This window comes from Musa acuminata, chromosome BXJ1-7, assembly GCF_036884655.1.
Source record: "Musa acuminata AAA Group cultivar baxijiao chromosome BXJ1-7, Cavendish_Baxijiao_AAA, whole genome shotgun sequence".
In the NCBI taxonomy this organism is placed as follows: domain Eukaryota; kingdom Viridiplantae; phylum Streptophyta; class Magnoliopsida; order Zingiberales; family Musaceae; genus Musa; species Musa acuminata.
Genome location: NC_088333.1, coordinates 338,759 through 357,552, shown reverse-complemented (window position 1 = coordinate 357,552; position 18,794 = coordinate 338,759). Strand labels below are relative to the sequence as shown.

Sequence of the window (18,794 nt, the reverse complement as noted above, 5' to 3'; positions counted from 1 at the left end):
ACTGAAGGATTATAACGAGAACATTCCAATTTACTCAATACATTGAAGATGAGTAAAAAATAATAATAATACAAATTGGCTTATAAGAATGTACCATAATGAATTTTATTGAGTTAAATGCTTTAGACCAAATAATCATGAGCCAATGGGATAGGTAGTGGCGACGTCCTTGACCAAACCGAAGTGGTGAGTAAGTACTCTCTTCCTCTCCGCCTCTGGGAGGGAGGCGTCGTGTGGCCATCCTGTTCCCCGCGCCACGACGCGGCGCCGCTTCGTGCACCACGAGCTGCACCAGAGGCGACGACGGTACATGCTGCGCCCCCCGAGCTAACTTGTCTTTCGTCGCCCGTCTCTTTCTCTCCCCTCCTGGCTTTGCTCCTTTGGCTTTTGTGTGCTCAGAGATCACTGTACCGTCGTGGGACAGCGAGGAGAAAATGAGGGCACGGCCGTCGGTGGTCCGTACCCAACGTGGCGAAGGGACTGCAGAATTGTAGGGTTCGTTCGAATTGGTGAGCCACGTCTTCAACCGGGAGCGCTTTTCGAGCCGAGTCACGTTGGGACCCACCGATACAGCTCATCGACAGAAACGACACTACTCTTTCGCTTTTAAATCAACACAATACTAATAATCAAGAAATCGAGGGAATCACCAATCGACAATAATAATAATCAACAAAGTAGAGGGACAAAACAAATATAATCTCTCTACGTTATATTATGATAATATAATCTCTCAAAATTGTGTTATTAATAATAATAATAATAATCAACAAAGGAGAGAAGGGATGACACCGAGGATTTCCGTTGTAGTGGAAAGAATGAATGAATAAATAAATATATATATATATATATATATATATATATATATATAGTTTTTTTCTCTTTCTCTCACCGTTGGTGGTGTTACCATTTTACTTGCCCTGGTAAAAGGGATGGGATGGAAAGGAGAGATGAGAAAGAAAGTGCTCGGACTGGGATGGTCGATGTGATAAAGTAGCGGGGTAGGAGATGGATCACGCGATCTCGGGTGAAGGGGGAAGGTTGAGGTCGAGATCGAAGGGGAGCATCTTGTGCGAAGCCGGAGAGCGGTGGCTAGGGTGGAGATCCACGATGGAGGAGTCCGAGTCGCTATCAACGCTGCAGGCCATCGCGGCCCGCGGATCGGCGAGGATCGTGGGCGGACACAGAGTGAGGAGGTGGTGGCGACTGATCGCAGCCGCTTTTTCCGATCTGACCGTCATGTCGAAGAGGAGGCGCGGGTATCCCGCCGGCACTGTGGTGGCGGCGACGGTCGGGTATGGGTGGAAGGGAAACCGCTTGCAGCCGCCGACGCCGCCACGGTGATGAATATTGAGGTCGAGCGGGGGCGGGAGCGGGATCTTGAGCGGCGGTTCGGTGGCTTCCCTGCCGTAGGACCCCACCGTGATGCTCTGGCTCCTGGGGCTGCCGGGGTACGGGTAGGAATCAGGGCGGGGGAAGTTGGTCTTGGCCTTGGAGCCGCGGAACTGGCGGGCGGCGTCGTCGTACGCCCGAGCCGCCTCCTCGGCGGTGTCGAAGGTCCCGAGCCAGACCCGGCTCTTCTTCCCCGGGTCCCGTATCTCCGCCGCGTACCTCCCCCATGGCCGCTTCCTAACCCCCCGGAAGTGCGTCTCCTTCCCCCCTCTTCCTCCTACTCTGCCGGCGGTGGCCGACTTCTCGGTGGACGCCATGGGTAAAGATCTGTCACCGTGTTATTTGCACTCTTTTTATTTCCTTTGCCCAGCTAGATGACGACTCTAATCCGAGAAGCGAGGGTGGGTTAAAGGGTGGGGGTGGGGCGTTTATATATCGATCGATCGCAATTTACATTTGGATGGTGGAGCGGCGAAATGGAGGACACTTGGGCGCCGGCGGCCTTTGCCCACCATCTGTCCGCATCGACCGCTTGTGCGCCGTCTAACTCGGATCACGCAGTGGGTCCCGCCTGCCACAGACAGCCCATGATGTGTCATCTGGACCCGCGGCTGCTGAGCAATGGGCTGCGCTGCGGTCCTATCCGAGGCGAAGCGGCACGGAGAGGTGATCTCGGTGAATGGAGGGCCGAGATGAGCCGGTTGGGTAACAATGACCTATCGGATATGGGCTACAGGGACGGGCTTCCTGTTAATTACAGTGGGCGGTGGTACGTGGCGATATGGTCCCATCGTTGGTGGTCTACTAGACTCGCTTCTGTTGGCCATCGTCTCCTGGTAGAAGAGTTAGGGGATAACTGTTGATATTATGATTGGAATCAATGAGATAATCGATCCATTAAAATTTAAAATAATTAAATTGGATAATAATTGCGATAAGACTCACGTGACGTCAGTTGTCCCAAATAACGCCTCAAAGCACTTGGTCAACACAGATCGGAACGCCGATCGAGGCACATTAATACTCTGATCAAGCTCAATCGCTCACGCCACGTCAACGTCGGTGTCAGACGCTACCAGAAGTACGATCCTGCCCCCTGCGGGCAGGCACATCAAACAATGATAATCCTCGCGCTCCGAGAGGAAGGAGAGAGAAAAAGAGAGAGGCACACAAGAAGACACAACTTAGCTAAAGAATTCTCCTGCCACTATCCGCTAATTTGATCGTCGGAGGGGTAGGGTCGAGCTTCCCGACCCGACCTGTGTGCAGGTGCGAAGACGGTGGCCTCCCACTAAACGCCCAAGCGAGGAGCCCCCTTCTAGAGGGAACAACGACCCCTTTTCCGATCGGACCATCGCAGCCGACCACCTCAGCGGACTCAAAGGTCATCCCGGGAAGATCCCCCATCATCCGAACCCGAGGCCACGGCTTAAAGTTGGTTACACCACCATTTTGGCGCTAGAAGGAGGGCCCTGATGTCGAGGGATCACCCGATTGGCTCAGACGAGCCCACGGCTGAGGTCGCACCCGATTGGAGCTTCGGGGGAACATCCCCCGCACGGAGATCATCGTGACGAACACCCCGCCATGACCTCAGAGCGATATTGGCGGATATTCAACGACCCGAGCTTGTCGCTGCCCGACGGTGCCCCCGCCGACCCGTCGCTTGTGTCGTTTGAGGCCTTTCACGACCTCACCCACCAAGTCCGAACTCTGACCGCTATGGTGCAATCCATTATTCCACTTGTTTCTCGTCCGTCGCACTTGCCGGCCGTCCAACCACTGCGGCAACAGGAGCCACCTGTTCAAGCTCGCACGCCACCTCGGGAGCTCCCTGCTTCGCTTTGGGTCCCATCGGCCCCACTCGAGGATCGAGTGACGGCAAACTCGAGAGGCCACCCGGAACCCGAGGCGTTGTCTTCGGATTCTACGGACTCCCTGCGAGCCCACTTGCGCTTCGTCAGCCAGCGACTCGACGAGGTGCAGAATGAGCTTCGCAGGTCCAAGGGAGAGCTCGGGGAGGACGCACACCAAGGATCTCTATTCACATCCGAGATACAGGTTCATATGCCCCCCCGAACTTCCGACTCCCCTCCCTGGACGCTTACGATGGCTCCACTGACCCGGCGGACCATGTAGTTGCTTTTAGCGCCCAAATGGCACTGTATGGAACTTCTGATGCTTTGATGTGCAAGGCGTTTCCCACCACCCTAAGGGGGCCAGCTCGCACGTGGTACAGCGACCTGAAGACCGGGACTATCGCCTCCTTCGACCAGCTAGTCAAGGACTTCGAGCTTAACTTCTTGGCCTACACCCGGTCGAAACTGTCCGTGGCACTACTCATCAGACTCAACCAAAGGGAGTACGAGCCCCTCTCACATTTTGTGGATAGCTTTGCCACGCAAATCCGGGGTTTGCCGGACGCTCATCCCTCTCTGTTAATGCAGGTGTTTATGATAGGCTTGCGACCCTCCAGATTTTCCTGGTCCCTCGCGGAGCGACCCCCCACCACGGTGCCAGAGATGCTCCAGTGGACTAACTAGTCCATCGCGGTGGAGGCCTGGGTGGCCGTGAGGAGAAGGGACGACCTTTAGCAGCGGACTCCATAGAAGAGGTCAAGCACCCGTGGTGGCTATCCGATGTAGTCCTCGTGAAAAGAAATCTTGGCCCTGCCTCAGTCTCTTCCGGGCGAAGACTGCCCGAGTCCACGCCTGCGCGACCTACCCGCCTGAGCCATACTCCTCGGCCGCAGCCCGCCTGCGTCGTGCTCCTCGACCGCATGTTGCCTGAGACCATGGCTACGCGATCTGCCCGCCTGAGCTATACCGCTCGGTCGCATGTTGCCCGAGACCACACCTGCGCGGCCTGCCCACCTGAGCCATACCCCTCGGCCGCAGCCCGCCTGCGTCGTGCTCCTCGGTCGCATGTTGCCTGAGAGCATGCCTGCGCAGCCTGCCCGCCTGAGCCATACTTCTCGGTTGCAGCCCGCCTACGCTGTGCTCCTCGGTCGCATGTTGCCCGAGACCACACCTGTGTGGCCTGCCCGCCTGAGCCATACCCCTCGACCGCAGCTCACTTGCGTCGTGCTCCTCGACCGCATGTTGCCCGAGACCACGCCGCGGCGGCTTGCTATCATTTGAATCTCGAGATAAAAATTTTGATGGATTTCTTGATCGGATCCGCGACCAAACACACAATAGCACCATTGATTAATTCCTTATATCCAGAAAAAAAAAATGCTGCCATTTCAAACACTATGTACTAACTTTAACATCGTGGTAAAAGAAAATAATCGTTCCCATTAAACCCCGCCTTGACACTTTTTTTACATGCTGTGCTTCTATATTGACTTCCCTTTCATAATCACAGGCAACTCTGCCGGCAGCCTAAGATGATACAACATTATAATATACAATGCATGGAAAATACAAGTCTCTCATGTGTTGCTATCAATTTCTATCTTCATTTTCTTTCCTTTGAAAGCTATCCTACGATCGTTCCTGATGCCATAAGGACAAGTAATTAAGAAATGCCAAAGCCCATCATGCTTACATATCGAGCCAAGTGCTATTATCCTGCACGTAGTTAGTCGCTATGCTGGTGGCAGGGAACGCCGGCAAGTTGGGCATTCCATTTTAATATCCATCCATCTCTGTAAGCATCCAGTATGGAAGAAATGATCACATGGTGTCACCTGTGCGATTAAAGCCAAACGATTAGGTTTCTAACCAGCAATTCAGTTCACAAGGGAAATGAAATGCAGAAGCTCCTCGATACCATGTAGTCATTGGATCGTTGTTGTGTGAGGAGGTCAATACCAGTCATGCAAATAACACAATCAGCAATCTGATTAGTATCGTTCTCGAGCTTCCGGTAGTAGCAATATTTCTCTGGTAGGATCTGAAAAATCAATGACCAACAGTCAGATCACTAATAGTTAAACCAAACACGGACTACAGATTATGAGCTCTGGTGGCAAGACTCTAGACAAGTTAGTTTTCTCACTGCTACATAAAACTTAAACATGGTGATCATTATATCCAATAATTAACTAACCAACTATATAACTCAACTATCTAATGGTGCTAAAGAAGAAATACACGACAATATTGGTATCAAACTCAAAACATTAACTTCATGACTGATATGAAGGGGTGACTAGGGGCATGAATTAGCAGTCATCCAAATAGAAGAACAACAAAGTTCTACATCTTTTCTCTTCAAAAGAGGAGGTTTCAGATAAAGACCTACCTGACGAGGAATAAACCACCGAGATCCAAGAAAATACTGAAGCAGAAGAATCAATGCTTGCAATCCCATAAATAATCCCAAAAATATGCACCAACTTCTATCAACCTGTATGCGCAAAAAGTTGCTTGGGCAACCGAATACATATAACGGAATTGCAGCCCGAGTGAGAGTCATGCCTATTATATAATGAGGGTGCAGGGGTTTCCTTGTATCCCGAATGACATTAGTGATTATTTGGGGTATCCAAAAAGAATACATAGCAAAAAGAATGGGGCGTAGTAAATTGTGCAGCTCATACATCAATAGAATGCCTCCCAAAAGAATGCCATCTGCAAAGTAGCACAACTTGGTGAAGCATTGATAATATAAAGTAGCACAACTTGTTTAAGAATGATAGTAACCAACAAAAACATTAAAATTTAAGTTAATTATGAAATATCCGATAATTCAAAGATCTCATTGTTCTATAAATCTAGTTCATTCTGCTCATGAGATGACAAATCACAGCTAAATTTATTGATGTTCATTAGCAATAAGAAACAAAACCAAGCAATCAATTACTCCACAAGAAAAGGGCATCCAATCTGGCAAGAGCACATTGTCATGAGAGACGTTCGTAGTATTACAATGCATCACATTCATATTAATATGAAACACATATCACATTCAGATCATTATGACAGACATCATGTTTTTGCAACATATCAGGTATACTGCATGGTATGAACCAGCCCATAGTAGCATAGCAGTAGTGACACATGAACCAACTAACCCTAAAATTTAATTTGTTTTTACCAGCTTGTCCATGAAGTTTCTGTGAGCTTCTTCTTCAGTTTTTCCCTTCCTTTTCTCCTGGCATCCCTTGTATCTTTAAAGTAGATACTTCCCCTTGTCACTACTCTATCCCCCTTCCAACCCTCCATATCCTATTGGCTAATGGCCTACCTCCCCTCATTAACACCTTCCCCTTCTCTTATGATGCTGACTGGCTGTCTGGCAGCCTCCATTCTCTGGAAAAGCATATTTGCAATGAACTTGATCCATTCAGGCAATCTATGCCTCTTGTTGCGCATTGGCTGCTCACAGCAGTCCATAGCAGAGACCTCCCAGAAGTGATCAGCAGCGAGTGTTGCACTATTATGTCACAGTGAATGGATGAAATAATTGTCCTTTTTTTATTTTGTTATTATTTTCTAGCCAGTGTTTGTGAATTTTTATTGTACTTGTGCCAGCCATGCCATCAAGACATCAGAGCATGCCATGTGTCAGCATATGATTGTACTGGTTAGTAGCAGTTTCCCAGGAACCAAAATAGTACCAGAATTTGAAACTGAAATCATAACAAAAAAATCATTTTTTGCCTATTTCTATCCTAAATATATTTTCACCTTGAGTCCATGGAGGATTGATAAATAATCAGCAACGTCTAGCTTACCCACCACTGAGAATTTGGGACTTCCTCTTGAGGAGATTTTCATAGAAAAGAATAACTAAGATTCATCAAACTATGAAAGAACTAGCATTAAATTCTTCTCTAAAAATCAAATGAACAAAAGGTGGTTTTAGAAAAGGAATTTCCCAATACTTATTGTGACCAAAAGCAACAATAGGTTTCAGCATGATAAGAAAGGCTGGAGAACATCTCTAGTCTGCAACATGTGAAGCTTGTCGTTTACTATTGTCATAGAGCTAACCCAATCAGTTTCAAGGATGCCAGCCTCAGTGATCATGTGCCTTTACTCCCTTGAATACAGATTATCTTATGACTGATCTCAAGATCTCATGATTCGCAAAGTTGCATTTAATTATTATCTGCCTAATATCTATCAGGTTGAGCCAGTCATATAACATAAAACTGAAAACAATGTGCTGCTCCATGGTGCCACAGTGCCGTCCTTAATGGGATAAGTATCTTTGATAGTCTAGGTTCCTGGTATAGCATTTGGATAACCTAGAAGTTAAGTGAAGTTGGACATAAAATGGAAGTCGAATCACTATTGTTCCTTAACCTAGAAGTCAAGTGAAGTTGGACATAAAATGGAAGTCAAATCACTATTGTTCCTTTAAACATGAGCAGAAATAATATGAGTGCACATACTACAACATATTTCAGAAAGTGGTCGTCAGATCATATCAACTGTCACATTGGGAAGTCCACATTAGATACTATGACAAAAGGACTAATTCCAACTATTTGTGCAAATTCTGAATTTTCCATGCGAATTTTTTGTATTATTCACATTAACTAATGTAGATGCCACTTTGTATAAAATCTGCATATATCTTCTACAAGGACCTTAATGTGAGACTGGTCATTCAAGTATCCATTGAACATTAATGAAAGAAACTGAAACATTTCCTTATTTTATGTAAACCATGAAAAATGTTTGGACAGTTAATAATTCAATTTAAGAACTTACAAAAGCGGCTATATAGAACTGACAGTTCACGCCTCATAGTCTCCCAACCTTCTCCATTATTCATAGGTCTACTTGCCTTCCAAATGGCAAGAAGATATCTCATCTCAAAAATGGAGAAAACAACAAATTTGAAGAATGCTGCTGTTGCAAAAGCATTGAAAAGGGACTCTGCAACCAGAAACAAGCAAAATTATATCCACCGAATGTTTAATTCAGTAACAGAAATAGCTTGAAATTGGCCATATTGAACGATTACTATCAGTGGATATGCACATGTTAAAGTTCAAGACAATAGAAGAGTACAAGAAAGAATTAAATTCTTCTTCTTGTTCTCTGCCATTTATCCTTCTCATTCCCTGGTAGCTTCCCTAAGAAAGATTAGTGATGGATGCTGTGTAACCTCCAGTGGGTCTAGTGAGAGAACAGACTTCTGTTTCTCAGTTTACTCTCCCTCTTCTTTTCCTTGTCCTCATCTCCTCTTCTTCCCCTTGCAGACACCTTCCAAATGTAGATCATAATCGGTGAGCTTTCTCGTGTCACTATTGGTGTTGAGGTTTCCATAGGGATGGGGTTGGACCGTTGGAGGAGGAAATCTACAAGTTACCTCCGTGAGATCATGGAGTTAAAAAAGGAAACATCTCCTCAGTAAAAAAATTCTCAGATTGGTTGAGTCAGCTAGTCAGGACAGGCAGATCTTTGTCAATCCCGGCTAATATTTCACCTAGCCAACCCACCCCCAAATAATTTCACATACATATGTGTGTGTGTGTGTGTGTGTGTGTGTGTGTGTGTGTGTGTGTGTGTGTATATATATATATATATATATTCTTATCAGTCACTTCTTAGCTAACATGGCACCTCGGTCATAAAAGTTATATATTTTTATCAGCTACTTCTTAGCTATTCATGGGAGAATCCAACCTTAAGATTGTAGCTTTATGAAGAAAAGGTCCAAAAATATCAAGTGGCTTGATAAATTCATCAATTATCAGATAGGCTAATACTAAAACCCAAGGTTCACCATACCGTAACATACCGCATAGTATGGGCAGTATGTACCGACCCAACAGGAGATTGGTGCGGGCGGTACATATCGATTTGTTGGTGTGCTCCACTGTACCATGTCTTGGTACATTAATATGGTTCAATATATATTGTATCGATGGTCGATATGGATCAATAAGGCAAACCGTGCTAAAAACCAACATGAACTCTTTTTGGTAATGTCTCCTTAACTGCTAGTTTTTAAATGATAATTTCTAACATATGATCATCACTAAATAACAATAACTTGAAAACAAAGTGATTGTTTTCTTGAATGTTTCCATGAAAAGTTAATCTAAGGAGGCTACAATATTATCCTGGCAGTGTTTACGTGAAGAGGATGAATATTGGGTTAGACAAAATGTAGTAGAACTAGAAACTATCACAGACAAAACAATTTGACGCAGAGTAAACATTTTGAAAGTTGGTCAGGAAAACAAATAAAGATTTATGGTCATGCAGATACCTTTGATAATGCCTAACATCAAATAATAGGCAACTATTTTTGTATACAAAGTAAATGATTACTTGGGTGTTACAAGTCACACGGGGAATTCAACTTCAAAATGTTTCTTTAAACTTAACAACAGCACAGGTTCAAGTATCGCAGTTTATTGACCACACCAGTCTTATCAAACCGTTAACAATACATAATATAATGTATTAAGTACCAACACCAACTTATATATTTTTTCAGTGATATCTGTGGCAGAATATAATGTACCAACATATCAAACTGGTCTGAGTGGAGGCTGATATGGAATTACAACCTGAGGTTTATTTCCTAGCACAACATAGTATGTACAAAATTTCCCTCTAGTATACAGCAAAAGAATTTTTCAAATTGCACATTTTACTAGCTCTAAACTTATTAAAATACTCACACAACATCAACAGATTTAGAACTTACCAACTAAGATTCCTGCTGTCAAATGTAAAAGACAGAAATACGCATCCATGATAGCTTGTTGTCCAATCATTATGACAGAAACCTTGGCAGCACCCTGTAAATAGAATGAAACCCACAGTGGCATACAAGTTTAAAAAATATTTGATCATAGAAACAAATGGACATATGGTGTGCACTTGCTGGAAATGTTTTTTATTGGATGCTAAAGTAGAGACTCACAGACTGGGTATTGCTATGCTCCATTTGTCTAATTAGCAGCAGAACTTGAAGGAAAGAGACCTAGAGCATTAGCATGTCAAGGCTTCCAAAAAGGAAAGCGAATAAATATTTAATAAATGCATGATCGCTTGATCATGAAGGATACAAAGGTGACCATCAGTGTATAATTAACGGCTTTATTGTAGTAGACCTCAGTGTTCAATGAGGTAGCATTCAACAAAATGGGGGAAAAGCACTCCCCATCATCATCGACCTTTGGACTCTCCAATAAGCCCTCCAGATGATAACGTTCATGATCTCCATGTACTAAAAAGAGACATAATTAGCAAAGGGAATCTTCTAGACTACTTAGCATATATATTTAAAGTAATGGACTCATATCAATGAATACAGTAAAAATATAACATATTCAGCTAAGCATATGATCATGTTAATAAGCATGAAAATGACTGAAAACCCAATTGTTTAAAATTTATATATTGATTAAGAAAACCCAGCATGCCTACATATTGTTACCATCAAAGGCAGCAAATGAACATTAAAACTTCATCAGCACTCAACATGAAAATATTCCAACAACTGACATATATATAAAACTTGTTGATAATTAAAATAATTGCTTATAAATCCTCAGAGTTCAGAGTACTAAACTATGATGTTTAAACCACATAAAATCAACATAAATTGCAAATGCAAAATATACAGGATGGACCAAGATAGAACTACCATATGCTACCTTTGATGCATTTGTGCATATCTGACAAGTGAATTAAAATAATTCCTTATAAATCCTTGGATACTCAACTATGATGTTTAGAAAACATAAAATCAACATAAATTGCAAATGCAAAACATACAGGATGGATCAAGACAGAACAATCATGTGCTACCTTTGATGCTTTTGTCAATATGTGACAAGCACATTATGCAGCAATTGATATAGTGCTATGCTCGTGAAGAATGTGCATTTCTAATCTTTTGGTCGAATCAAACTTATCATTCAAGCATATATTCCGCAGAATCATATTATCTGAAATCACATATTATTTTCATTTAGATTTTCATGATTCTCAGTAATTATTTCTTTACCGATAATCATATACTTATAGTTCGATGAAAGCAAAGATTAATAAATGGAGAATCTGGTCTTTGACTTACTGAATAAGCCTTGTCTTTTCTACTCCTAGTGTTACATCAAATAATTCTATGCATATGATCAAACTTGATAGCATTCTGCAATAAAATTATGGTGGTAACAAGATTTTGCATACAGAGTTATGATTCAAGCAGTGTTTATATGATTTTATGCTCTATTAAAGACTAAGGATGATACTCTTTCCAAAACTAATAAAAAGAATAATGCTAAGTGATCTTCCAAGACTGTCAATAACACCAGCATAACATTATTTTCATCACTAATTAAACATACAAGAAACCACCACAAAACAATAAAATATGAATAAATGGAAACAGGTGAGATCTAAGAAATCAGTACCATGTTGGCCAGATGTGCGGGAAACTTGAGCAGCTATTTCTATATTACAATGTTTCTCCACATCATAATTTAAAGCTGATAAAGCAAGTGATACAGTTAAAATGTTAGGTAACGTAAAAGAGAAACAATTTAAAAGGTAAAGGATAAAGATTTACATTTTCTCCTCCAGATTTTATCTTGGTGAGATTCTTGAAGTACTTGAGAAGAAAACACACCAAGCTGTCAGGAAAAACACAGAAAATAACTATTCTATGGCCTTTTACTCGAAAAGAAAGCAAATGCAGTAAAAATCCTAATAGACCATAGCTACCTTGAACTAAGGTTTTAAATCTCAATTTGATACTCGACTGGTATGGCACCAGTGTACCGGGTGGTATACTGATCCGTACAATCCAGTATCACCCAAAATAATAATAAAACATAAAGATATCGAACCACATAGTCCAATACCAGTTATTTGTCAGAACAGTATTTGAAACCATGTTTTGGACAATGCTGAGAAATAAGTTAGATCATAAAAATGTTGACAAAGCCATCACATTTCTGAAATTTTAGAAGAGGAGTCATATTCCATATACCATTGCATTGATAATGTGTCCTTATCAGCACAAAACAATCCAATTCAATGTCACATTCTATGCAAACAAAAGAAAAGAGAGTTTATTGCACATTTTGACCTCAGACATAAACTATGGTGATTAAGATTTAACTTCAAGAAAATTGCAATGTCATGCCTAGGCTGTAAAGTAAAATACTGTTCCATGTTGCACAATCACATAATTATGAACATTAATGTAAGATAAGTAATAAGTAAACAAGACAAAGATAGTGTTCCAGCATACAAGGCTACAACTTATTGCCATAGCTAAAATTCAGTAGCTTAATTTCCCCATGCTAAATAAGCTCAGTGGGCCATGTCATGGCCTCAGGAAGCTAATGCACTTTCAAACACAGTAAGTGATCATAGTTGACATGGGCTTCCAACTTTATCCATTAGATTTATAATAACCCTCCAGCAAGTCCATCGGTATAATCAACTTTGAACTGAGTAAATATGCAACAGAAATAAAATCACTAACTGTTGGACAAAATTATTAAATGAAAATCACTGGAAAGTTCTCTAACACCGAACTACACCATGCCATCATTCAGCCTGCAGAATGTAACAAGTATCAAAGTAAAACAACTCATGCCGGGGGCACTGTAGCATAACGTGATAACCTAATCTCATATGAAAAAGGTTTTCACTTAGTTAGGTGAGTGGCTTATGCTCTCTTCCATTAAATTTAGATTATCTTCTACGAGTTTAAAATCATTCTCTTTAGAAAGTTCTCACAAATTTAGCATGCTAAAATGATAACCATATCATTTAGTTTTGATAATGGATGTAGCAAAGAATTAACTGCTTCTTGCCAATTTTGTATCATTTAGCTATATAGCTCTGGTTTTCTGGAAAGAAATAAATAACAGCTGCAATTTGCCAGAAAATAGAACACCAAAAAACAAATGTTCAAATATCTTCCATCAGTGTATTTCAATGAGAATATGGTGAAAAAGAAAGGTTGAACTTTAATGAACTAAGAACTCATACCAAGTGATATGGATTGGACAAAAAGTAATCTTCTTCTTGAAGTGCCTTGCCATCTCCTCCACTATATATAACAAACTTATATTACAATAGTTTCAAAATACTACTAGTCATAATCTAGTACTTAATCCAGGATTCAGAAATACAATTGAGGTGCACATATGGAAAGTAAGTAAAATTAAAAAATAATAATAATTCCAAAGTTGCACAAAAGCAGACATTGAGAAACTAGATTCAGCATGAACATAACATCTAAAACCAAAGTAACCAGCATGAAGCCAAATCTATGTGTATCACGTGTTTATGCTCCCTTCTTTCTTTCCCTACACTGAAAAAGCCATCATAGGACTAATATAGCTCAAGAGTTCAAAAGGAAAGGGAAGGTGAATTTCTATAGAGTCAAAGTATAGTACAATGAAAAAGAAAACTTCACAGAGAAAAGAAAGATTTGGTCCCCTAGAAGTAGTGAAGTCACCCTTGGAATGCATTGACACCAAGTCATTGTAAACTTCTCTTCATGCACACCCTAGAGAAAGTAATGATATCCCTACTGACCACAAGTTTTTCATTGCATTTAGTGAAAAACACATTGGAACCAAGGTTCACAATTCCGTGAACTATTCTGATCAGGGCTTGGACCAATATGGTACCGGTCCATACCGAGTACAAATGTTGGTAGGCCAATACATATCGAGTTTCGAAAAAAAGCTAAAAAAGACTAAAGAACAGAAAAACACAAACTGCTTGGTACAGAGCTTGCAGTGTCCTATACTGAGCTTGTACTGTCCTATGATGGATGGTACCATCCTAGGCCATCACAAGGAAAACTATAACCAAAATTATTATTTTTTAGTAGTAACCTAGAACCACATGCAACTAAATCACCTTTTACTAAAATCAGTGAAGCTGTATACAAACCTAAAGCAATGGCATGATGAACCAAGATGTCTCTCGGACCCGTAGCCTCCTATCTAAGTGTATATATCAAGTGAATATGATTATCAACTAACCCATCGACACTTAAAAACTAATGCTAGTAAATATATTGCGTCATAACAAATTTATGAAATCATCAGAATAAACAAGCAACTAAAACAACAGACAATATGCCAAGGATACAAGTGGCCCCAATGGGACAATGCAATACAAGATACATGTAATTTTCAAAAACAACTATCACAATATGAATTTTCAAAAATAAAAAATAAAAAAATTAGAAGAATCCTTTAATGTCTTCATATTTAAAAAAATAATAATCACAAGCAGCAAATAGTGATTGTGTGTCATACACTTCAACATCTAGAGGAATTTGTAGCTGCCAGAATCTTCAGTAATCATAATTATCTAAACACACAAGAAAATGACCATGATTTTGAAACCGATGGTGAAAGATGAATAATACAACAAATAAAAACCAACACTTGTACTGAATTACAAACATCTCATGGTAACAAAGGTAAAAAAAAAGAAAATGATAGATCTTACCTACTGGCTACCATTCGAAGCTGCCTGAAGGGCCAAATATATACTCCTTCTAATCTCAGTTTGGAAAATACATGATCATGCATGCTGTCAAACACGTCATGAAAAGTGACTGCTCCCTGCCATGACAAAATAAGATTTGAGGTGTTGATCCAAGATTATGAAGCGTACAATAGATCCTTTAATCCTTGATTGGGTTGACAGTGCAACAGGATTGTGAAACTAATAAGACTGGTTTCCATGTCGAAAGCTGTTCAAATTCTTGTGATAAAGATAAACATGGGTGTCCAAGTTCTTGCAAAGATAGTTCCCATTTTAAAGGAACAGGCTTACACCTCTTTCAAGCACAAAAATAAAATCAAAGTTGAGGAATCTCAATAAGTGATCATTGTGAAGGATAAAATGGTAACACCAAAAGATATCTTGCTTGAAGAGCTAATGCAGACAAATTTGCAAATCGAGAAACAATTTAAAGCCAAGGTTAAGATGAAAGCCAAAGCATGTGCAACCTGCCATCCAAAAGCCATCTCAACTATTTAAGGATTCTACCAAATCAATAAAAAAAAAATTTCAGGTTCCATGCCTGCCAAAATCACAACAATCAACAACAAGCATGTTTCTTTTTTCAGGTTTTAATTTTGTCCTACAAGAATGCCAGTGATGCATCATTGCAAGCTGAGCATGGTTTCATGCTGATTGGCACTATCTGTTTGCCAAGATAACAAACTATTTGAATGCCACCAGCAAGACATGAAATCAGATCCCAAAAAATATGATGTTTTTTGAAGCAAAAAAAGCTTTTATATATATATATATATATATATATATATATATATATATATATATATATATAGTCAAATATTACTATAAAGAAGCAAAAGTTCAGAAAGATTATTTCACTATATATCATAAAATATCAGATACTTAGTAACTAAATTCTTATATACGTTCAAAATAAAGGAAGAAAATATGAATGAAAACCTCTTACACAATCAGAAGGGATATAACATACTATGATGATAAATAATAAGCAATATCATACTAAAATGATGATAATACTAATGAGCAAACAGAGTTAACATCATTTTTACCTGAACATAGTGTACACCACTTATCTTTGTCGAAGTACTCACCAACTCCAAAACTGATTCACCATTAGAATTCCCAAAATCAAAAAGCCTAGAGGATCCATTTGTGGTCTCTACAAAGTTCCATCTTCCTGTGTATCACTATAAGAGTAATCAAGATTCATAAAGAGATATGGAAAGTAAAGTTAATATGACTAGCTACCTCATTTTGTTGGGTATAGCACATTCTTTCAACATTTCACTTGCAAATCATCAAATTTACCGAAGTTCGTAACCAAAAAAATCAATTATGTGCATTTTTTTATGTTCAGATTAAGTCCTAGAAAACAAGAAGAGGATACAAACCTTTATATGTTCCTGTTATGTTCCATGCAGAATAAGGACTCAAGTCACTTTCGTAGCTTCTAAGAAAAAGTCGCTGTATGAATGAAAGTAAATTGGACATAAACAAACCAAATAGCAAATGCACATGAGTTTCTATCATAAAATAGAATACAAAAATTAATATTCTAATTTCCTTCAGATATTACATCAGTAAGAAAATTTAATAAAACTACACAAAGCGAAAGAGCACATCGTTCATATCATGACATAGGGTCGTGCTACAGTTAAAGAAGTATAGCATTTTCAAAAGCATCAATCAGCATATCATACAAAAGATGAAGGCATGTTCTTAATTAAGTGACCTATAATGCACGCAGTAGTGAAGACAAAACCTCTCAACATTTTCTAAATGGGTATCATAAGAAATTCAAAAAGCAGGAAATTGCATTAACAACTCCACAGAGAAAACATCAAATGTTTGCCTTTAAAATTACATTAACCATTAGATGCAAGGTGTAACCATTCCATGATCCACTCAGTACAAGAATTAGCATCACTAACATCATAAAATGGCTAAGGCTTCTTCCAGTGAACCCCACCCTATAATAACAGAAATGTCTAGTATCTACTTCTTGCAACGTTCGTTGAGGTAGCTTCTCCGAGTTACTACGAGTCCCAAATTCTCAGCCTAAAACCTAATGATTCAAAATGTAACCAATCGTCCTGTGATCCAGAAAAGGATAGTTTAAGGCTCTTTATACTCGAGAATCCCAAGGAAACCATCATTGCAATCAAGAACTCGAAAATCATCAAATTGGGAAGCAAGAAAGGGCAAGAAGCAGACCTCATCACCCCAAGAACCCCCACCAGCTGCAGAGTCCCTCTCCCTGAGGGGCCTTAGAGCCACCAAAGGTGGAACCAGACCAAAAAGCACCACCACCACAGCCGCCGCCGCCGTACTCCCAAGAAACCACTTGTCTCTCCGACTCCCACCCATTGCCTCAGAACGCAACCCTGAAGGCAAGACGGAACGACCCAAAGCCCAAAGCTTGCAAGTTACGCCCGAACCTCGCGATTAAAATCGGCAAGAAAGGGGCGGATTGCTTCGGACGGAGTCAACCATCACCAACCGCGAGGAGTAGGAGGGGGGAGAAAGGAGAAAGGGAGGCCGCAACGAACTGATGCGGAAACCCCACCAACGACTCCGCCCATGGACGAGGCACCGTCGAGCCAGATACCGCCAGCGATCCTAGTTTAATTCGAGAAAGCGACGGAAAGAGAGATTAAAGAAGCTGAAGGAGGAGGAGAAGAAGCGTGGAGAAAATTCTCGCTTCGCGTCAGCAGGGATTCGCCGTCGGAGAGGACCCCCCGTCGTTTTGGGAATGGGGGGATTCGGATCAAATGCGAAGAGGTACAGTAACGACGAAAACAACGAAAAGGGTTCATATCGGCCGTTGACGTTAGGATATGATCCATCTCGGGGACACGCGGTCTGATGTTATCGGGTGCTGAAAGTTGCAATGCGATGGACCAAACACACGAATCCAACAGAAGGTGGGTAAGATGGGAACAACAGTGTTTGTGGTTGTGAGTTAGGAGGGGATGTTAGGAGCAGCCGGTAAAGTTGCTGCATATTTCCGAAGAGCCCTCAGCCCTAAAGTAAGATTTCCATGTACCAAACAAAATCCCCAACTTGGAATCATCAAAAACGTTTTGTGAGTAGTGTTTTGAGGGGTGGGTGGTGTTTGTGGCTGACAAAGCAAACCACATCCAGCCGATCTAATCCTCCCTAGGAATCTGTTTTGGGTGATTCCCATCCGTCTAATTAGTGGCGGCATCTTTGACGGAAGAACATTAGAAATTTATTTTGGTGATTCGGCCAAACCCCAACAACGACTCGGCCTTTCTTAATGACGGAGTTGGTGGTGGAGAGAGGAGATTTTGATTCCGGAGTGGTTGGTGCATCATGCGTGCTTTTGGGAGATGGCTGGCTGGCTGGCTGGCTGGCTGCTGCTCCGTCGAGGCACTAAATGATGATGATGAACTCCATTGCAACATCAATGACTAGGAAAAGCTATGTATGTGTTTTTTGTCTCCGTGTTGGTTTAATCGAAGAATAGTTGATGTTGAGTATGTATCTTAATGCGTACGAATGAGATGTGTAAGGCTACAGAGAAGAAAGTAAATCGATAATAAGAGGAGGAAGGAAAAGAAAAAACAAAGACGAAAGCAAAGCGACAGTAGAAAAAGAAAAAAAAAAAAGGAAGCGTGAGAGAGCGAGAGATGATAGCGTAAGAAGGGAATCTGACAGCCACGATAGAGAAGAGGAGGAATAAAGATGACAACTGTGGGATTGAAGTGTTATCGCACAGGAAACAATGGCTCAGGTTGGGTCACTGAAAGCTAACACATCAAAACAAAAGAAAGCAAGCACATCCCATCTTATCCGAGCACGGGAGACGTCACCCTCTCAAACGCCACAATACTGTATGAGTTACACATCTCTAAATAATATTCTTCAAGAAACTAATTTATGCTTTGGCCTATCTCTAATTTAGTTTAGACAGTCACATTCTACCTG

The 18,794-nt window shown here is 41.2% G+C and overlaps 2 protein-coding genes across 2 annotated transcripts; both read right to left on the bottom strand.

The window, feature by feature from the left end:
• Window positions 1–628: 628 nt before the first annotated feature.
• Window positions 629–1,786, bottom strand: LOC135679798 (ethylene-responsive transcription factor 4-like). The gene has a single exon (XM_065193778.1). It carries the CDS (start codon window positions 1,707–1,709, stop codon window positions 1,014–1,016), a length of 696 nt encoding a protein of 231 aa, XP_065049850.1. The 5' UTR covers window positions 1,710–1,786; the 3' UTR covers window positions 629–1,013.
• A 2,851-nt stretch (window positions 1,787–4,637) lies between these two features.
• LOC135678062 (transmembrane E3 ubiquitin-protein ligase FLY2-like) lies at window positions 4,638–17,620 on the bottom strand. Its single transcript, XM_065190382.1, has 14 exons — window positions 17,058–17,620; window positions 16,235–16,307; window positions 15,893–16,020; window positions 14,805–14,920; window positions 13,323–13,383; window positions 11,887–11,950; window positions 11,732–11,806; window positions 10,382–10,542; window positions 10,237–10,296; window positions 10,018–10,111; window positions 8,064–8,231; window positions 5,644–5,972; window positions 5,170–5,292; window positions 4,638–5,086 (listed from the first exon to the last, which is right to left on the bottom strand). Exons 1-14 carry the CDS (start codon window positions 17,208–17,210, stop codon window positions 4,985–4,987), a joined length of 1,707 nt encoding a protein of 568 aa, XP_065046454.1. The 5' UTR covers window positions 17,211–17,620; the 3' UTR covers window positions 4,638–4,984.
• Between the last annotated feature and the right edge of the window lie 1,174 nt (window positions 17,621–18,794).